The 17,395-nt window shown below is 37.6% G+C and overlaps 1 protein-coding gene across 2 annotated transcripts; it reads left to right on the top strand.

Annotated features, from left to right (window-relative positions):
- Positions 1 to 8,489: 8,489 nt before the first annotated feature.
- On the top strand, positions 8,490 to 17,144 carry LOC107787685 (E3 ubiquitin-protein ligase At1g12760). 2 transcript variants are annotated; one of them, XM_016609287.2, is made up of 5 exons: positions 8,490 to 9,043; positions 15,157 to 15,288; positions 15,395 to 15,527; positions 16,507 to 16,671; positions 16,769 to 17,144. In XM_016609287.2, the coding sequence occupies exons 1-5, from the start codon at positions 8,562 to 8,564 to the stop codon at positions 16,937 to 16,939; spliced, it is 1,083 nt and encodes a 360-aa protein (XP_016464773.1). In that variant the 5' UTR covers positions 8,490 to 8,561; the 3' UTR covers positions 16,940 to 17,144. The 2 variants fall into 2 exon arrangements, with proteins under 2 accessions (XP_016464773.1, XP_016464774.1); XM_016609288.2 differs by having other exon boundaries at positions 8,491 to 9,043; positions 15,166 to 15,288.
- The last annotated feature ends 251 nt before the right edge of the window (positions 17,145 to 17,395 follow it).

Genomic DNA, 17,395 nt, shown 5'->3' with positions numbered 1-17,395 from the left:
TGAACAAGTTGGTGATGGAGGACCTGGTTCATGGGTTGAAGCAGTCAACACTGCATGCTACTTGATTACCAAGTGCATGATCAGGTCCCTTCTCGAGAAGTCTCTCTATAAACTACTCAATGGGATAAAACCCAAGCTGACTTACCCGAGAGCCTTTGGATGCAGAATGTTTTGTTCTCAACAATGGTGGCAAAAGTTCATATAACAATGAAATTCTAGAAGACGGAGAACCAGGTAGCAGACATCTTCACCAAGGCGCTGAGTAGGGAACATTTTGAAGAAAAAAAATCGGCTGGAGTTGGGGTTGATCAAGCTCAACTAAGGACCTGGTCCCTCGATGATTGGTTATGTTAAGAAGGAAAGGTACAATGCTAAAAAGTATTTTTCGGCGACATCTAACTCAAATCTATACTGTTACAGGTATACACATATGGCAGCTTCAGGATAAAAACAAGTAAGAGTGACATTGCACTTCTAGAAGTCGTTGCTCAGATTTTCAGAAACTGTCAAGGAACCTGGTTCATGTGACTCAGGTTAGTGGTCTCTTCAATACTTATATGTCTTTTTAAGCTACTGATGTGTCATGTCATTAATTTATTCCTGCCTTTCTCTTGCCACTCTCCTGATTTTTGAAGTTCAAAATGTTAAACCTCTTCTGAACTGACCCGTTGCCTCAAAAAATCACTTCTCTATCCTACACCCAACCAAAATCGATTCTTTTCTTCAAAACCAAAATCAACCTTGTCTCAAAAAGAATCCTTATCTCCAAATATGCTAGAAGTTAACCCAACTCTGTCACTTTTCAAAATCCTAACTCCATCCAATCAAAACCCCTAGAAGTCTTTGGTAGGTTTTGATGGAAGTTTAACTGAAAGGAAATATGGTAGATCTAATATTCTAGAGTGTGTAGTTGAAATTGTTGCTGGATTTGTGGAATTCTTGAAGGATGGAGAAATTGGTAAATGTAAGAACTGAATGAGGGACCTGATCCCTCAAGTCCTTCTCAGGAAGTCAATTTTAATGATGATCTTTTTCTTTTGCGTTCTGTGTTTAAACGAACTTCCGATCCAGTAAAAAGGATTGATGAAAAGTAGGTTGATTGATGATGAGGTAGTGTGACCTGCTAATATGATTGTGGAAGAGAGAATGAAGTGAAAAAAAATTACTTGTGAGAAAGAATTCAAAAAAAAAAATTGGAGAAAAAAAAAGGCTGGCTAAGAAAGTTGCAGCAAATTATAATGGTAAATAGATTAAGAAGAAGAAGAGGGAGACATGACTGCTCAGTGAAAGAAAGGGTAGTGTAAGTGAGAAACCTGGTTCCTTGCAGAAGCAAAAGGTTGAGTCATTAGGTTTGGAGAGGTAGAAGACTATGAAGTCTCAAAAAGCGTCACTCTGATATTTCTGAAAATAGAGGAACTTCTTGACATTGTTGTGTTCCAAAAATAGAATCACCTTTTTTTCCTCCAATTCTCAACGTTTATGAAGAAGAAGTAAAGACTTCTATGTTTTATGTGATACTCTGATGTTATACGTGCATGAGACTGAGTTTGTTCTTGATGAGAAGAAGTTTGGGGAGATTCTTGGTGATCTAATTGATGGTTCAGCCTACTCATATAGGTTGAGAACCTGGTCCTTGTGGATCCTTGGCAAAATAGAATTCTAAGTTGAAGGGTGAGAATGAAAGATTGAGAAAACAGGTGGAAGAATTGAGAGAGCTGATAATCATTGATCAAATGAGAGTGAATTAACAAATGGACAAGATCATCAAGGCCTTAGCCCATTACTTTTCCTCCTACCTAGTGATCCATGTCTTTCACTCCTTCCAAATTCCCTTGAATTCTTATCTTCTTTTGATCCCTATATTTGATGACATTGGTACTTCAGTTGTTTAAATTGTCATATTATGTATTGTTGAAACTAGTGTGCTTTTATTATAATTACTCTACTATGGGTAATCACTCTATTTTGTGCAATGACATTCACGTGTTGTTCTTGTTATTGTTTATGTTGTGTTGCCCACGTGGCATGAGTTAATGTTGCTGAACTTCTTTTTGGTTGTGCTTCTTTTATTATTCTTTTTAATGATGCCAAAAGGGGGAAGTTATATAGGTGTCAACATGGGGGAGGAACAGAATCGAATTGATATGTTGTATTGTGTGTCAACATGGGGGAGGAACAAAATCGAATTGATATGTTGTGTTGTTCATGAAAGATAGCTCTGCTTCGCGGGGGGACGTTGCTGATATTATGTTGATTATAGGTCTGATCCGCAGGGAAACATGTGAGGAATCTGGTTCTCAACAGAAATATTAATTTTGGGTTTGTCATCATCAAAAAGGGGGAAAATTGCTCTAAGTTATGTTGTGTCATACTTTGATAATGACAAACGTTCTCATGGAACTAGGTATGACCCAGATGTGATCAGTAGATGTAAGGAATCTGATTCTCATGGGGAATATTAATTCTGGGTTTGTCATCATAAAATAGGGGGAAATTGATAAGTAATGGTATTTTGTGTTTTGATGATTTGTCAAACAGTCTTGAGGAACCAGTTGTGATCAGTTCCTTAGGTTTGGTTCTTATGGGGGATATGGCTGATTCGTAGGGGGAACAATGTGGAGATCCTGTTCTCAGGGGGAATAAAAATTCTAAGTTTGTCATCATTAAAAAAAGGGAAAATTGATAGGTTACAAGTACTTTGGGCATAAGTACTTTACTTTATATTTTTATGATCTAAAAAACTTACCATCCAGAACCAGATAAGGAATCTGTTACACATTTACAAGACCTTAAGATCACAAAGTTCCAGGTTGGGATCCAGCGTGGGATATAACTCAGCTATCCAGAGTGGAAGGAACAGCCGAGGGAACATGTCCCTACCAGTTTCCAAGGAGACTGTATGAAGTTAACTCTCTAGCTAGAAAGTTACTGCATGCACACGCTACTGTATAGGAACAATGCAACAGCCAACTTTCTGTGGAAGGCTTTTTACCTACCTTGCTTACATTATTGTAAGTGATGTCACACATGTATAAATACAACCAAGGAAGGTAAAATAACTTATTTCATGAGAGAACAAGATAAGGAATCTGATACAGTTAAGTTCTCTTGCATTCAGAATAACTAGTCAGATGTCTGGTTCAATTCTCAATGAAATCAGATAAGGAAATATCATAAGGAACAGATAGGGATCAGTTTCCCTCGTCGTTGTATAGTCAACTCTGTAGCTGTAAAAGTTACTGCATTGTACTGTATGGCAGGATGCTGCACTGTACCGTCTACAGCAGTACAACAGCACAACTGCAACTTGCTAAGGCCAAAGTAAATGGCACTTTATTGCATCATCCTTGATGACATCACACACACATATTATCAACATGAGTCAAGGTATTTCATCTCTTCAACACTTGCAAAATCAAAAAGAATATATTCTCTCAAGTGCTAGCCATAACCTCTCTCAAGAATAAAGCTGCTGCAACCTCAAGGACCAGATCCAAAGATTGAAGATATCATAAGTCCTTAGGTTTGTTGAATCTTTGTTATTTGTTCTTTATTTGTAACTCCTATTTAGCTTAGTTAGAAGCATTGTGTAGGAAACCCTTTGTAAATCATAAACCCTTGTGTTTGTGTCTTGGCTAGAGTTAGTCGAGTTGTGAAGTCTTTGTAATAGAGTTATTACAAAGTGACTTGTAATAGTGTTATTACAAGTTAGTGAGTGATTAAGCCTTTGTAATAGAGTTATTACAAAGTGGCTTGTAATAGTGTAGTTACAAGTTAGTGAGGGATTAAGAGGTTAATTCCTAGGTTACAAAAGGTTGTAATCTAAAGATTGCTCAGTAGTGAAGTTGAAATCCTACAAGGGTAGGTCGTAGTTTTTAATCCCATTGAGCTGGGAGTTTTCTACGTAAAATTCCTCTGTGTTCTTATTTGTTGCCGATTTACTGTGGGAACAAATAGAGAACCTGGTTCCTTATACTGTTTGGTTTTACAGTTTGTTGCTTATAGTGAGAACTGATAGAGAATCCGGTTCTCTATATAGTTTGATGGACGCTTAGTTTCTATCAATGCTATTCTTATTCAGGAAGTACTTTGACATGTTAAACATTCAAAAGTAAAGAAAGGCAAACTGATGCTAAAAATAGACCTAGAAAAGGTATTTGACCGCATTGAATGGTCATTTTTCTACCGTACTCTTCGATTCTTCAAATTCCCCCCAAAAATCACCACCCTCGTCATGAATTGTATCAGTAGCAGCAACATTGCTATCTTGATTAATGGGATAAGAACTAATTATTTTTTCCCATCAAGAGGCATCCGTCAAGGAGACCCCATGCCACCTTATATTTTTATCATGTGCATGGAATTACTCTCTACATATATTAATCATCAGGTAGACCTTCAACGATGGGATCCTATCACCCTTAGTAAGAAGGTGATGTTTTATACTTCAATACCATACAAGAGGGGGGGGATAATTTGTGTGGTACCCAATTTTTGCTTAACTAGATTATAGAAGGACTTGGTTCTTCTATATGTTCTAACTACTACTGTTTGTGGAATAATATGTAAAGAAAATAAAGAACACAAAGATTTTTATGTGAAAAACACTTGGCTCAAAAGGTGAAAAAATCACGACCTACTACTCAGTAGGATTTTCCCAAACTTTCACTAAAATCACTGAGCCAAAACTGCATTTACAAAAACTCTTTTGTAAACCTAGGATTAACTCTAATCTCATTGTAGCACACAACCTCAACTGTTGCGATAACTTCAAGTTAACTCTAACTTGAACACTCTAGGTACCTAATACAATTGCTTTTATAAAAGCTGAAAGGTACAATGTAAAATCACCTACTACAATTGAACTAGAATAAAAGATAGACACTTGGAACTGGTTCTTCTATCTTGTTCAAGTAGCTTCAGGATTGCACGCTTGGATCACACATAAATTGCTTGTAAAATCGCCTTGCTCTTTTGCTCTCAATTTACATTTAACTTCTGCTTATGTGCATTACCTGTAAAAGAGAACAACACTGATATTTAATGGGTTAATAATTAGAGATTGACTAAGATATAGATGCTACTCTTCTATCGTAGAAAAGTTCTAGTTGATCTCATACTCTAACACTATCCTATTTCTAAACTGTGTTCTCTTCGTGTAAGTAGTCTTTTTCTCCTTATCCAATATGCAACATTTTCGATCAGATCAGGAGATATTACTTCTGATAAGTTAGATTTATCTCCTTCACATGCATCTCACATATTTGGATTGATTATGACTGTGCTTCACAAAATGGACCTGGTCCATGTCTGAGTTCTTTTGTCAGTCTTCAAAACTTCACCTTTACTTGGCCAACAGAAAGGACCTCAATTATCTCATTTATTCTTCGCGGACGACTTAACCTTCATGTCTAGTGCCAACCATAAATCGATATATTCTATTCACAATAGCCTAAGGTATTTCTGTCATCTTTCCGGGCAAAGATTCAACCCAACCAAATCCAAAGCTATCTTCTCACCTCAATGCCAAGAGGATACAAAGAAACATGTCCTCCAACTCCTAAATATTAAAGCAACTGATAACTTTGGTAAATATCTAGGCTTCCCAATTCTCAATACCAACCCCAAGGCTTCAGATTTCCAATTCATCATTGATAACATGAAAAGTAGATTATCTAGTTGGCAAACAAATTTCCTTACACCGGCTGGAAGAGTCACTCTTGCTAAAACTACTTTAAACGCAATCCCGACATATGACATGCAATACTTCCTTCTCATAAAATCCATTTGCCATAATATTGATAAAATCTAAAGGGACTTTATTTGGGGGACCCTTCCAAATAAAAAAAAATCATTATATTAGCTGGGATGTAGTTACCCTTCCAAAAAACCAAGGAGGTCTGGGACTTTGCAAAGCCCATGACAAAAATATTGCGCATCTAACGAGTCTCTCGTGGCATCTCTTCTTGCACCCCAAGTCTCTTTGGGCACAAACCTTGATCAATAAATATACTCCTAACCGGAGTACTACCTCCCAGTCCTTTATCTGGAAAAATTTCTTAAAAGGGGGAACCTATTGCTCTAAGGGAATTGCCTCGATACCTGGGACAAATTCTTCAATTGACCTATGGACCTCAAGATGGATTCCCCACTCCCCTCCACTTAGAACAATTGTCCATGGCCCTCTAAACCATAATGAGAAAGGTTTCAAGCTCATGCACTTATGGAAAGACAATGGTTGGGATTGGACAAAACTATCTCTCTAACTCCCCCATGAAACTACCCTTAAAGCCTTAGCCACATCTATCCCTACCACTATTGGTTATAAGGACACACCCTACTGGGCCCTCAATGCCAATGGCATGTTCACAACCAAATCTGTGTACTCCCTCATTCACACCAGCCCTCCAATTCCCTATAACTTCAACTGGATTTGGTCACTTCATACACTGGAAAAAATTAAATTCTTCCTCTGGCTATCTTCTCATAATAGGCTGCCAACAAAAACATACCTCCACCATATGGGCCTAGATATAGAACGTACTTGATCCATATGTTACACCACATAAGAGGACATCCACCACATATTTTTCGAATGCCCAGTAGCAACGAAATTCAGGCTAGACATGGGCTTAAACATCCAATATCTGCCCTACCAAGACCTCCACATGCTACAACTTTTAAAAGAATTGAACGTCTCTCTTCAGACTTATCACCTCCAATGGCTTGAATTCCTCCCTTTTGATCTATGGCATATTTGGTTAAATCGCAATCACAACTCTTTTAAAAACAAGCGTCAAACACTCCCCCATTAACATCCCTATTACAAGGGCATTAGAATTTAAATACACCACTACCCTTAGAAAAAGGACTATAAAAAAATAACAATCCATGTGAAATGGGCACGCCCCACCCTTGGTTACTACAAATTAAATATGGATGGTGCCTTCAACATAAATACAAATAGTGGCGGAATTTGTAGAGCGATTAGAAACTCAAATGGAGACTGGGTAGTAGGCTACTAGAACCTATGCTATAAATCGTACACATATGTAATTATTAGCATTACATCAAGGACTGCAACTAGCAGCAACTCATACTTTGAGGCCAATTGAAATCGAAACAGACTCCACCGAAGTCATACAACTACTAGAGCAATGCACCCCTATTTATCAAACGTTAATTGATTCTTGCAGGTGCCTATTGAAGAAGTTGGGGAATCCAGTGGTCCGGCATAGCTTTCGCAAAGCAAACAATATAGCTCACTTTTTGGCCAAGGAAGGTTTCAAGCAAGCCATGTGCAACCAACTTTCAGTATTCTGGTATCAGCCCACAACCGTATGCATCAGTTTGCAAGCTAATAAAGAAGTAGTCTCCTAAGAAAAAAATAGTATCAGTTTCTATGTGTAATAATTTGGCACGACTTGGAAACATAAGTGTACTAAATATAGAAGATGCTACTATTGCTAGTACTTCGAGGGTGTTTGGCTAAGCTCATAAGCTGGTTAAACTGGCTTATAAGCACCTTTTGGCTTATCTACGCATTTGGTAAATACTCAAAGTGCTTGTAAGCTAAAATCAACCATAAGTTATAAGTTGGTCACCCCCAACTTATGACTTTTTAGCTTATAAGCACTTTTAGTTTGACCAAGGTTTTTACTAGTTTATCCTTAATAATATTTTCTAATTCACAAAATATTTTTCCCAAAATAAATTTTCTAACTTTCTTTTCATTCTATATTCGTTGTTCATTTTTCTCTTTACAAAGAAACTTTTTAATTTATAATCTTTTATAAAGTTTTTTAGGATATTTTAGTCATTTTAATAAAATAATAACTTATCAGCATTTTTTTACCAAACACATAAACTGCTTATTATCCGTTTCAGCACGTCTATCCAAACATGTAAATGCTTATTTAAAAGATTAGCTTCAACACTTAAAAATATTTTTCATCACTTCAAGTTTATCAGCTATTTACAATCAGCTGATCCAAACGGTGTCTTCTTCTCTTGTAATGACGGCTCATAATAGAGCGCTTGTAATAGACTAGTATTATCTACATCCTTTTAACCAAAAAAAAAAAAGGAGAAAAAGAAAATATTCTAGTTATTGGCTTGTAGTTTCCGAATACTGCTAAACCAATATCCCAATTGGCTCCCTCGTGTTAAACCGCAACCAATACGGAAGAGCCCGTTTGGTTTAACTGTTTTAGAGTAGCTGATAAGCATTAGATGCTGAAAAGAATTTTTAAGTGTTGAAATTAATTTAAAAAATAAACAGTTACGTGTTTGGATAAAAGTATTGAAATTAATAATAAACAGTTGAAAAACTGATTATACGAAAAATTTTGTTTAAAAAGAATTATTGTAGGGATCGAATAATAAGGCTTACAAGCACTTAACTTATAAACTAGTCTTCTTCTACTATCCATTTCAGTAAACCCCCCACCCCCACCCCACCCCCACCACACAACCCCCACCAATCTATCATTCATTCAACAAATATCTTTAAAATCATACATAACTATATTCACAATACTCCAATTATTGATCAGAAGAAAATGTTTTCAGCCAGTTCATCAAATTCACCATTACTAAGATCCAACGAAAACGATGAGTCCTTTCACCTGCGATCACCTCGTCGACATAGCCTTCGAGAAGCAATTCGGGTATTCCAAAGAGCCAGCAACAGAAGTGGGTTAATGATGCGTGAGCCATCTGATCAGCAAGTCAATGATAGGCAAAGTAATTGGGCTTACTCTAAGCCCGTTGTGATTATTGACCTCCTATGGAACTTTGCATACATCATTGTTGCGTGTTTTGTCTTATTCTTCAGTAGAGAAGAGGACCCAGAAATGCCTTTGAGGATTTGGATTGTTGGCTACTCTTTGCTTTGCGTGCTTCATATTGTGTGTGTCTTTTTGGAGTATCGGAGAAGAGGATATGGGCAATCCGATGAGGCGTCGTTTGGGAGCTCTGCTGAGGGTTCGAGTGGGTCTAGTGGTTATGTTACTTTGGCTGAATTAACCCCCGAAAGATCAAGGTATATTCTCGAAGAATTTGGAATTCCTACTTGATTTTCTTAAATATCTTTGTACTGTGATTATGTATCAATTTATCCGTCAAGGTATTTGACCGAGCACAAAGTCTAAAAAAAGAACAAAATACTTTTGAAACTTATGGTCCAAAACATGACACACATCCCTCTAGGACAAAATTGAACGTTTAGCGTTAAATAATTATAAAAAAGATGTTAATTCTATTTGAAAGGCTAAAAAGGAAATTGTGTCAATAGTTTGGGACAGAAGAAGTATACTAAATTTCAGTCCAATTCGTAAATGATAGGGAAATAATGTTATAACCTGTGGGATTTATATTTGAATTGTACTTGGACTTTGGTTCAATGGCAAAGGTAGTACAACGCACAATGTATGAGGTGGACACAGGTTACGAGTTGAAATCCTAGCTGGTGAACTAGGCCTGATATTTAAGTAGAATTATTTCTGTTACATTTGGAAGCTAAAGTCAATTTCTGTACAATGCAGTGTTGGTTTTTTTCCTCTTTCCCTTTTGTTCCCTCATACATGGTAGGATTATTGTTATGTCGAGGAAGAGGCAAACCCGAAAATAAAGAAGATAAAGAACACCAAATTTTAACGTGGAAAACCCTTCAAATCGAAGGTAAAAACCACGGGATCACAAAGATCCAAAAAGCTCCACTATAACAATAAGAGAGTTACAAAAGTTCTCCATTTTGGCTACACAACAAGTGCCAAACACGGAGCAACAATAGCAATAAGAGCAACAACTAATCAATTAAAGAAAGAGTATAATCCACAAAAAACGAAGCTGCTGTTCAAGACTCGAAATAAGATGCTACGAGCCTCCAAATCCGATCTTCACCGTTCAAATCCAAGACCAAGATGTTACAAACACTTAGTCAAAATTTTAGTCCGATCCAACGGTTAACGAATCGGTAAACGTGATTTGAAGTTGGCTGGTCGGAATAAAAATCTGCAGCAAAACAAATAATTTTCTTGTCTCTTCTCTCTTGACGAAAGCTCTCTCAAAAACCACTCTTATGTGCTTAAGTCTTTCAAAGACTTGTACCAATGAGCATAGAATAATTCTCCAAGGTTGTCCTATTTATAGATCATGAGTGGTGCTTTCTCTTAAAGCCAAAACCCACTCAAAATAGGAATAAACCGAATCCAATTCCAAATAGGAATGGAAACCAAAAGAGAATAGGATTAGGCCATTGGGCCTTTGGCTGGACAACATGGGCATGTGCCCAACAAACTCCCCCTCCAGCCAAGGGGCCAAATGTGTCTTTAAGTAGAGGAACTATTGACAGGCTCCATGTCTGCCAATTTTTTACAAAATTCATGTTTATCTGCAACCACCGCCTTTGTCAGCATATCCGAAGGATTTTTATTAGTGTGTATCTTCTCAACCTCAAATAATTTCTCTTCCACGACCATTCTTATCCAATGATACTTTCTATTCATATGTTTGGTCTTAGAATGAAAAGTGGAGTGTTTGGTGAGACAAATAGCACTCTGATTATCACAAAATAAGATGTACCTTGGCTGCTCAAAGCTAAGATCATTAATAAACCCCTTCATCCATAATAGTTCTTTGGCACCTTCTGTGACAACAATATATTCGGCTTCTGTGGTGGATAGAGCTATGCACTTCTGTAGTCTAGATTGCCAAGAAATAGCCCCCCTGTAAAAGTGATCAAATAACCGGAAGTGGATATTGAATTATCAAGATTGCCTCCTAAATCAGAGTCTGTGTAACAAACAAGTTCAGGCTTGCCATTGCCAAAGCACAACTTTAAATCTGCAGTACCTTTCAAATACCTTAATATCCATTTTACTGCATCCCAATGTTCTTTTCCAGGATTAGAAAGGAATCTACTAACAGTACCAACGACATGTGCAATATCTGGTCTAGTGCAAACCATAACATACATCAAGCTACCAACGCCAGAAGAGTAAGGAATACAAGACATCTCCTTTTTCTCTTCATCAGAAGATGGACTCTGACTAATACTCAATTTGAAGTGTTTAGCAAGAGGAGTACTAACCACTTTTGCATCTGTCATATTGAACCTCTTGAGTACCTTCTCAATGTATTGCTTTTGGGACAGAAATAACTCATTTCTGTCTCTGTGTCGGTGGATTTGAATGCCCAAGATTTTCTTTGCTGGCCCCAAGTCCTTCATCGCAAACGATTTACTCAACTGCTTCTTAAGGACTGCAATTCTGGATTTATTCTTGCCAACAATAAGCATGTCGTCCACATAAAGCAATAAAATAATAAAATCATCATCAGAGAACTTCTGGAAGAATACACAGTGGTCTGAAGAAGTTTTCTTGTACCCTTGTTCTTCTATGACAGATTCAAACTTCAAATACCATTGCCTTGGAGCTTGTTTCAATCCATACAGGCTCTTTTTCAATTTGCAGACATAATTTTCTTTTCCCTTAGTTACAAAACCCTCAGGTTGCTCCATATAAATATCCTCATCTAAATCACCATGGAGAAAAACAGTTTTGACATCTATCTGCTCAACCTCTAAATCTAGACTTACAGCTAAGCCTAGAACCACACGAATAGAAGACATCTTCACAACAGGGGAGAAAATTTCATCAAAGTCAACTCCCTTCTTCTGGCCAAAACCTTTAGCAACTAACCTCGCCTTGTATCTAGGCGCAGAGGTATGGTTATCTTGCTTTATTCTGAATATCCATTTGTTAGATAAATTTCTCTTACCTTTCGGCAATTTCACTAACTCATATGTGCCATTCTCATGGAGTGACTTCATCTCATCTTCCATCGCTTCGATCCACTGATCTTTGTGAGTATCTTGCATGGCTTCATCATAATTCTCAGGTTCTCCCATGTCAGTCAAAAGTACATACTCTTTAGGAGGATAGCGCATGGATTTTTGCTTCTCCCTTGTAGATCTTCTAAGAGAGGTTTCAGGAGCATTCGAAGTAGTTATCTGTGCAGGAATTGGTTGCTGATCAACCATAACTTCATCAACTGGAGCATCCATAACATCTACACCATGATGATCATTTTGATCTTGATCACTATCTCCATCATTGTCTTGGGTTCCTTCATGTGCAATAGGTGCCTTAGCAATTGAAACTGGATCAATATCAACTAAGCTCTCATTACTCTGAGAATCTATCTTCTCAGCTTTGTCAATATCTTCAATAGTTTGGTCTTCAAAGAATATTGCATCATGACTTCTAATAATTTTATTGTCAACTGGATCATAAAAACGATACCCAAACTCATCTTGACCATAACCAATAAAGATGCACTGCTTAGTTTTGACATCCAGTTTCGATCTCTCATCTTTAGGAACATGCACACAAGCTTTACACCCCAAAACTCTCAGATGATTATAAGAAGCATCTTTGGCAAAGCAAACTCTGTCTGGGACATTACCATCCAAAGCAACTGCAGGAGACAAATTGATAACATATGCAACAGTGTTAAGTGCTTCCGCCCAAAATGTATTTGGAAGTTTAGCCTCTGAAAGTAAGCATCTAACTCTCTCAACTAGAGTTCTATTCATCATCTCTGCCAAACCATTCAATTGAGGTGTCTTGGGCGGAGTTTTCTGATGACGAATTACTTTTTCCTTGCAATAGTTATCAAAGGGACCACAATATTAACCACCATTGTCAATACGAATACATTTTAATTTCTTCCCCGTCTGTCTCTCAGCTAAGGCCTGAAATTCCTTAAACACGCTAAGTGCTTGATCTTTAGATTTCAAAGGATACACCCAGAGCTTACGAGAATGATCATCAATGAAGGTCACAAAGTAAAGTGCACCACCTTTTGACTTTACTTTAAAGGGATCACACAAATCAGAGTGTACTAGCTCCAATAAATCGGGCTTTCTTGAGGGAGGATGACTATGAAAGGAAACCCTTTTCTGTTTGCCCGCTAAACAATGGATACACCTTTTCAGCTTTGCTTGTTTCACTCCAGAAAGCAAACTTTTCTTAGCCAAACACGTAATCCCCCTCTCGCTCATATGACTCAGTCTTCGGTGCCACAATTATGATAAAGTATCACTTTCCACCAGATTTATGGAGTCATTAAGAATAGAGCCTTGTGTCACATATAATTGACCAGACTTTACTCCTCGAGCTACTACTAACGAGCCCTTGGTGAGCTTCCATTGGCCATTAAAGAGGGTATTATGGTAACCTTCATCGTCTAATCTTCCTGCGGAGATCAAATTGAAAGGGAAGTCTGGAGCATGCTTGACATCTTTAAGAACTAACGTTGAACCATTATTAGTTTTCAAACAAACTGTGCCAACACCAAACACCTTAACTTCACTGGCATTGCCCATCTTTAACACTCCAGAATCAACATGAGTATAAGATGAGAAAAAATCTTTTCTTGGTGTGACATGTGAGGTAGCTCCAGAATCTACTATCCAGCTCGTCTCATGGGATACCAAATTGATGACGTTTTCATCATAAGCAAAAAGATGGTCATCTCGAACAATAGCAGCAACATTGTTCTCGTTATTTTCAGCTTTCTTTCCTTCTCTAGTGTCTTGATTCAACTTGCGGCAAAACCTTTTGATGTGTCCTTTCTTGCCACAGTGGTTGCATGTAATATTATAGTATTTGGACCTTGACTTGCTTTTACTTTTACCTCTATTCCTTGAGCCTCTTGTTCTATCTCTCCCCCGGTCTTCTGTAACCAAGATATCTGCTTGTGAGGACGAACCCTGAGATTTTCTCCTTACTTCCTCGTTCAACACACCACTCTTGGCATATTCCATGGTCACCTTACCTCCAGGAGTTGAATTTGTCAAAGAAACACGAAGAGTTTCCCAAGAGTCTGGCAGAGTATTAAGAAGCCAAAGTCCTTGTATCTCATCATCAAAATTAACTCCCATTCCAGATAGCTGATCAAGGACGCCCTGAAAATCATTTATGTGATCAAGGATAGGGCTGCCTTCCTTGTATTTAAAGGTCATCAATTGCTTTAGCAGAAATAATTTGTTGTTCCCGGTTTTTGAAGCATAAAAAGTCTCTAGCTTTTCCCACAATGATCTCGCACGTATCTCGTTCACAATATGGTTGCGAACATTATCTTCAACCCATTGTCGTATATATCCACATACTTGTTGGTGCTCAAAATCCCAATCTTCATCGGATATACTCTCGGGTTTATGAGCTGAAAAAACGGGTAGATGCATCTTCTTCACGAACAACAAGTCTTTCATCTTGCTTCTCCAAACATTATAATTTCTCCCATTTAAACATACCATCTTGCTCATATTCGCCTCCATTCCGTAACAACCCAGATAATTAACCAAGGCTCTGATACCACTGTTATGTCGAGGAAGAGGCAAACCCGAAAATAAAGAAGATAAAGAACACCAAATTTTAACGTGGAAAACCCTTCAAATCGAAGATAAAAACCACGGGATCACAAAGATCCAAAAAGCTCCACTATAACAATAAGAGGGTTACAAAAGTTCTCCAAATTGGCTACACAACAAGTGCCAAACACGGAACAACAATAGCAATAAGAGCAACAACTAATCAATTGAAGAAAAAGTATAATCCACAAAAACGAAGTTGTTGTTCAAGGCTCGAAATAAGATGCTACGAGCCTCAAATCCGATCTTCACCGTTCAAATCCAAGACCAAGATGTTACAAACACTCAGTCAAAATTTCAGCCCGACCAACGGTTAACGAATCGGTAAACGTGATTTGAAGTTGGCTGGTCGGAATAAAAATCTGCAGCAAAACAAATATTTTTCTTCTCTCTTCTCTCTTGACGAAAGCTCTCTCAAAAACCACTCTTATGTGCTTAAGTCTTTCAAAGACTTGTACCAATGAGTATAGAATAATTCTCCAAGGTTGTCCTATTTATAGATTATGAGTGGTGCTTTCTCTTAAAGCCAAAACCCACTCAAAATAGGAATAAACCGAATCCAATTCCAAATAGGAATGGAAACCAAAAGAGAATAGGATTAGGCCATTGGGCCTTTGGCTGGACAACATGGGCATGTGCCCAACAAACTCCCTCTCCAGACAAGGGGATAAATGTGTCTTCAAGTAGAGGAACTATTGACAGGCTTCATGCCTGCCAAGATTTTACAGTAATATGGCGAAGTATATGGATTCTGCAAATACAATGTTATCATTCCTCTGGTGGATCATTGGATTTTATTGGGTATGTATTGGTGGGCAACGGATGGTACAAAAATCCCCTCAATTATACTGGTACGCGTTGAAAACATTCTTCGTCTAAGCAATCTGTATGACCTTTATTTTCAGTTTATTTCTCAATTCAAAGCTGTCATCATTTGATAACTTTATCTTAATGCAGGCTCTGCATTGTTTTCTTGGCTTTTGATGTATTCTTTGTGGTCTTCTTAATTACGTTGGCGTGTGCTGTTGGTCTCGGAATCTGCTGTTGTCTTCCATGTATTATTGCTGTTCTATATGCTGTAGCTGATCAGGTAATGCTCTCATGATTTTTTTATAAGGAACTTTGCCTTTCTGGGGGAATCTATATTAGGAGCTAGTTTTCTGTCATATAAGTATTATAGGATGAATAATACTTTTGTAGTGAGTTGCTTCTTGTGGTTCAATCCACTGTAGTGCTTGCCCTTATGAACTCATGTGAAAGTGCTCTTCCTTTGCACCTAGTTATCTTAGTTGGATTTCAATGATTTCTTGTTCGTTCGTAGATTGATTGCATTTTCTGATGCCCTTAATGCATTTAAGAGCTAGACAGATGAAACAGAAGACATAGTCTGGCAATAAAGTAAGATTTGCTAGTCTAACCTATGTAATTAGACTGGGTTAATATCATGAATTGTACATTTGATTAGTTGCTGCTATTGATATGTTTGAGATGAGGCTTCGTTAAGTCGAGTGGAGCTGCTCAAGTTCTTAGTTCAGCTGATTTCTGTGTTTAAACAATTAAGCTGCCTTGGTGGACCACAAAAAATGTAATACTTCCTTTAGGAGTATAGAGGTAGGGGTCAATACATACTTTTCATTTCCCAGAAGATATATGCTTTCCATTCTCTGAAAGAAGGATGCTTGGGTTGCTCTTTCCAGAAGAAAATGGCATGAAATTTTTGTTAACAAAGGTAATTGGCAATATCAATAAAGTGCTGGTCTTCATCGTGGTGTCAATAGCAGCAGTATGTTGGATAATTGGGTTGATGTTGAATTTTGGAACAAGATCATTCTGCTTCTATTCCAAGAACATGATTTTTCAAGAAAAGCTATGCGTACCCCTTTGTTCCAGTGTAGAAGGTTACTGTAAACGATTAACATCAGCTCTAGGTTCTCTTATTGAGATTCTCTTCAAGACATATGAAAATCGTGGAATAAGAAATTTCTGATTTACATACTAAAACTTCAGTGATGTTTGTGCGTCATGTTTATCATGTTTTTGCTATATAATTCTTTCAATATTTTCTACAGAAAGGAGCTGACAAAGAAGATATTGAACAACTGTCAAAGTACATTTTTCGACAAAATGGCTGTAGTGATAATCGGACTGGTGAAATCCAAGGGACATTTGCTGGATTCATGACCCAGTGTGGGACAGATACACCCATAGAGCACTCACTTTCCACAGACGATGCTGTATGTAGCTTTGCTTTTCTATCTTTTTACCTCGTTTTACTCTAGTGTGTATTTGCTTCAGGAAACGTGCTTATATTATTTCCATATTTGTTAATAGGCATGTTCCATATGTCTCTCTACTTATGATGATGGAGAAGAACTCCGAGAACTTCCCTGTGGTCACCATTTTCACTGTGCTTGTATTGACAAATGGCTATATATGAGTGCAACCTGTCCCCTTTGCAAGCGCAGCATCGTTGGGGCTAGCTGTTGCAGTGAAGAAGTGTAGAAGTAGAAGAGGATCATTGACAAGAATGCAGGTGTTTGTTGCGAGTTTTTACACATGTTGTTATTTCAATACAGAGTCATAGCTATGTTTTTCCTGCCTGCTATTGTTTGTGCAGCTGTATTCTTCTCTTAGACCACCAACCTTGAGTATGTACATATGAACAGATAACTCTTTGCCACTATCTATATAGATATAGATATATACATGTGCTAGTGCAGATAAATACACATACTTGCGCTGGAAGCAGAAGCTCAGGACAGAGGATGTTATTCGAGAAATCAGTTATCCATTCAGATGCCTTTCCACACTTGAGCCAAAACCATCAATCTCTGAAGAGCATGATTCCCAGCTGTGGCGAATGTTAAAATAAAAAAGAATAAAAATTTGGGTGTACTATACATTTAGGAGAATGCGACTAAACGTGAATGAAAAGCTGCTTGCTCTAACTATGTTCCG

Source organism: Nicotiana tabacum, chromosome 20 (genome assembly GCF_000715075.1).
Source record: "Nicotiana tabacum cultivar K326 chromosome 20, ASM71507v2, whole genome shotgun sequence".
Lineage (NCBI taxonomy): Eukaryota > Viridiplantae > Streptophyta > Magnoliopsida > Solanales > Solanaceae > Nicotiana > Nicotiana tabacum.
This window is presented reverse-complemented; position numbering and strand designations above follow the sequence as displayed.

Coding starts and splice junctions, on each gene's coding strand:
- LOC107787685 (XM_016609287.2), top strand. CDS start 8,562: ATGTTTTCAGCCAGTTCATCAAATTCACCATTACTAAGATCCAACGAA. Junction 9,044..15,156: donor TTAACCCCCGAAAGATCAAG/GTATATTCTCGA, acceptor ATGCCTGCCAAG/ATTTTACAGTAATATGGCGA. Junction 16,672..16,768: donor CACTTTCCACAGACGATGCT/GTATGTAGCTTT, acceptor ATTTGTTAATAG/GCATGTTCCATATGTCTCTC.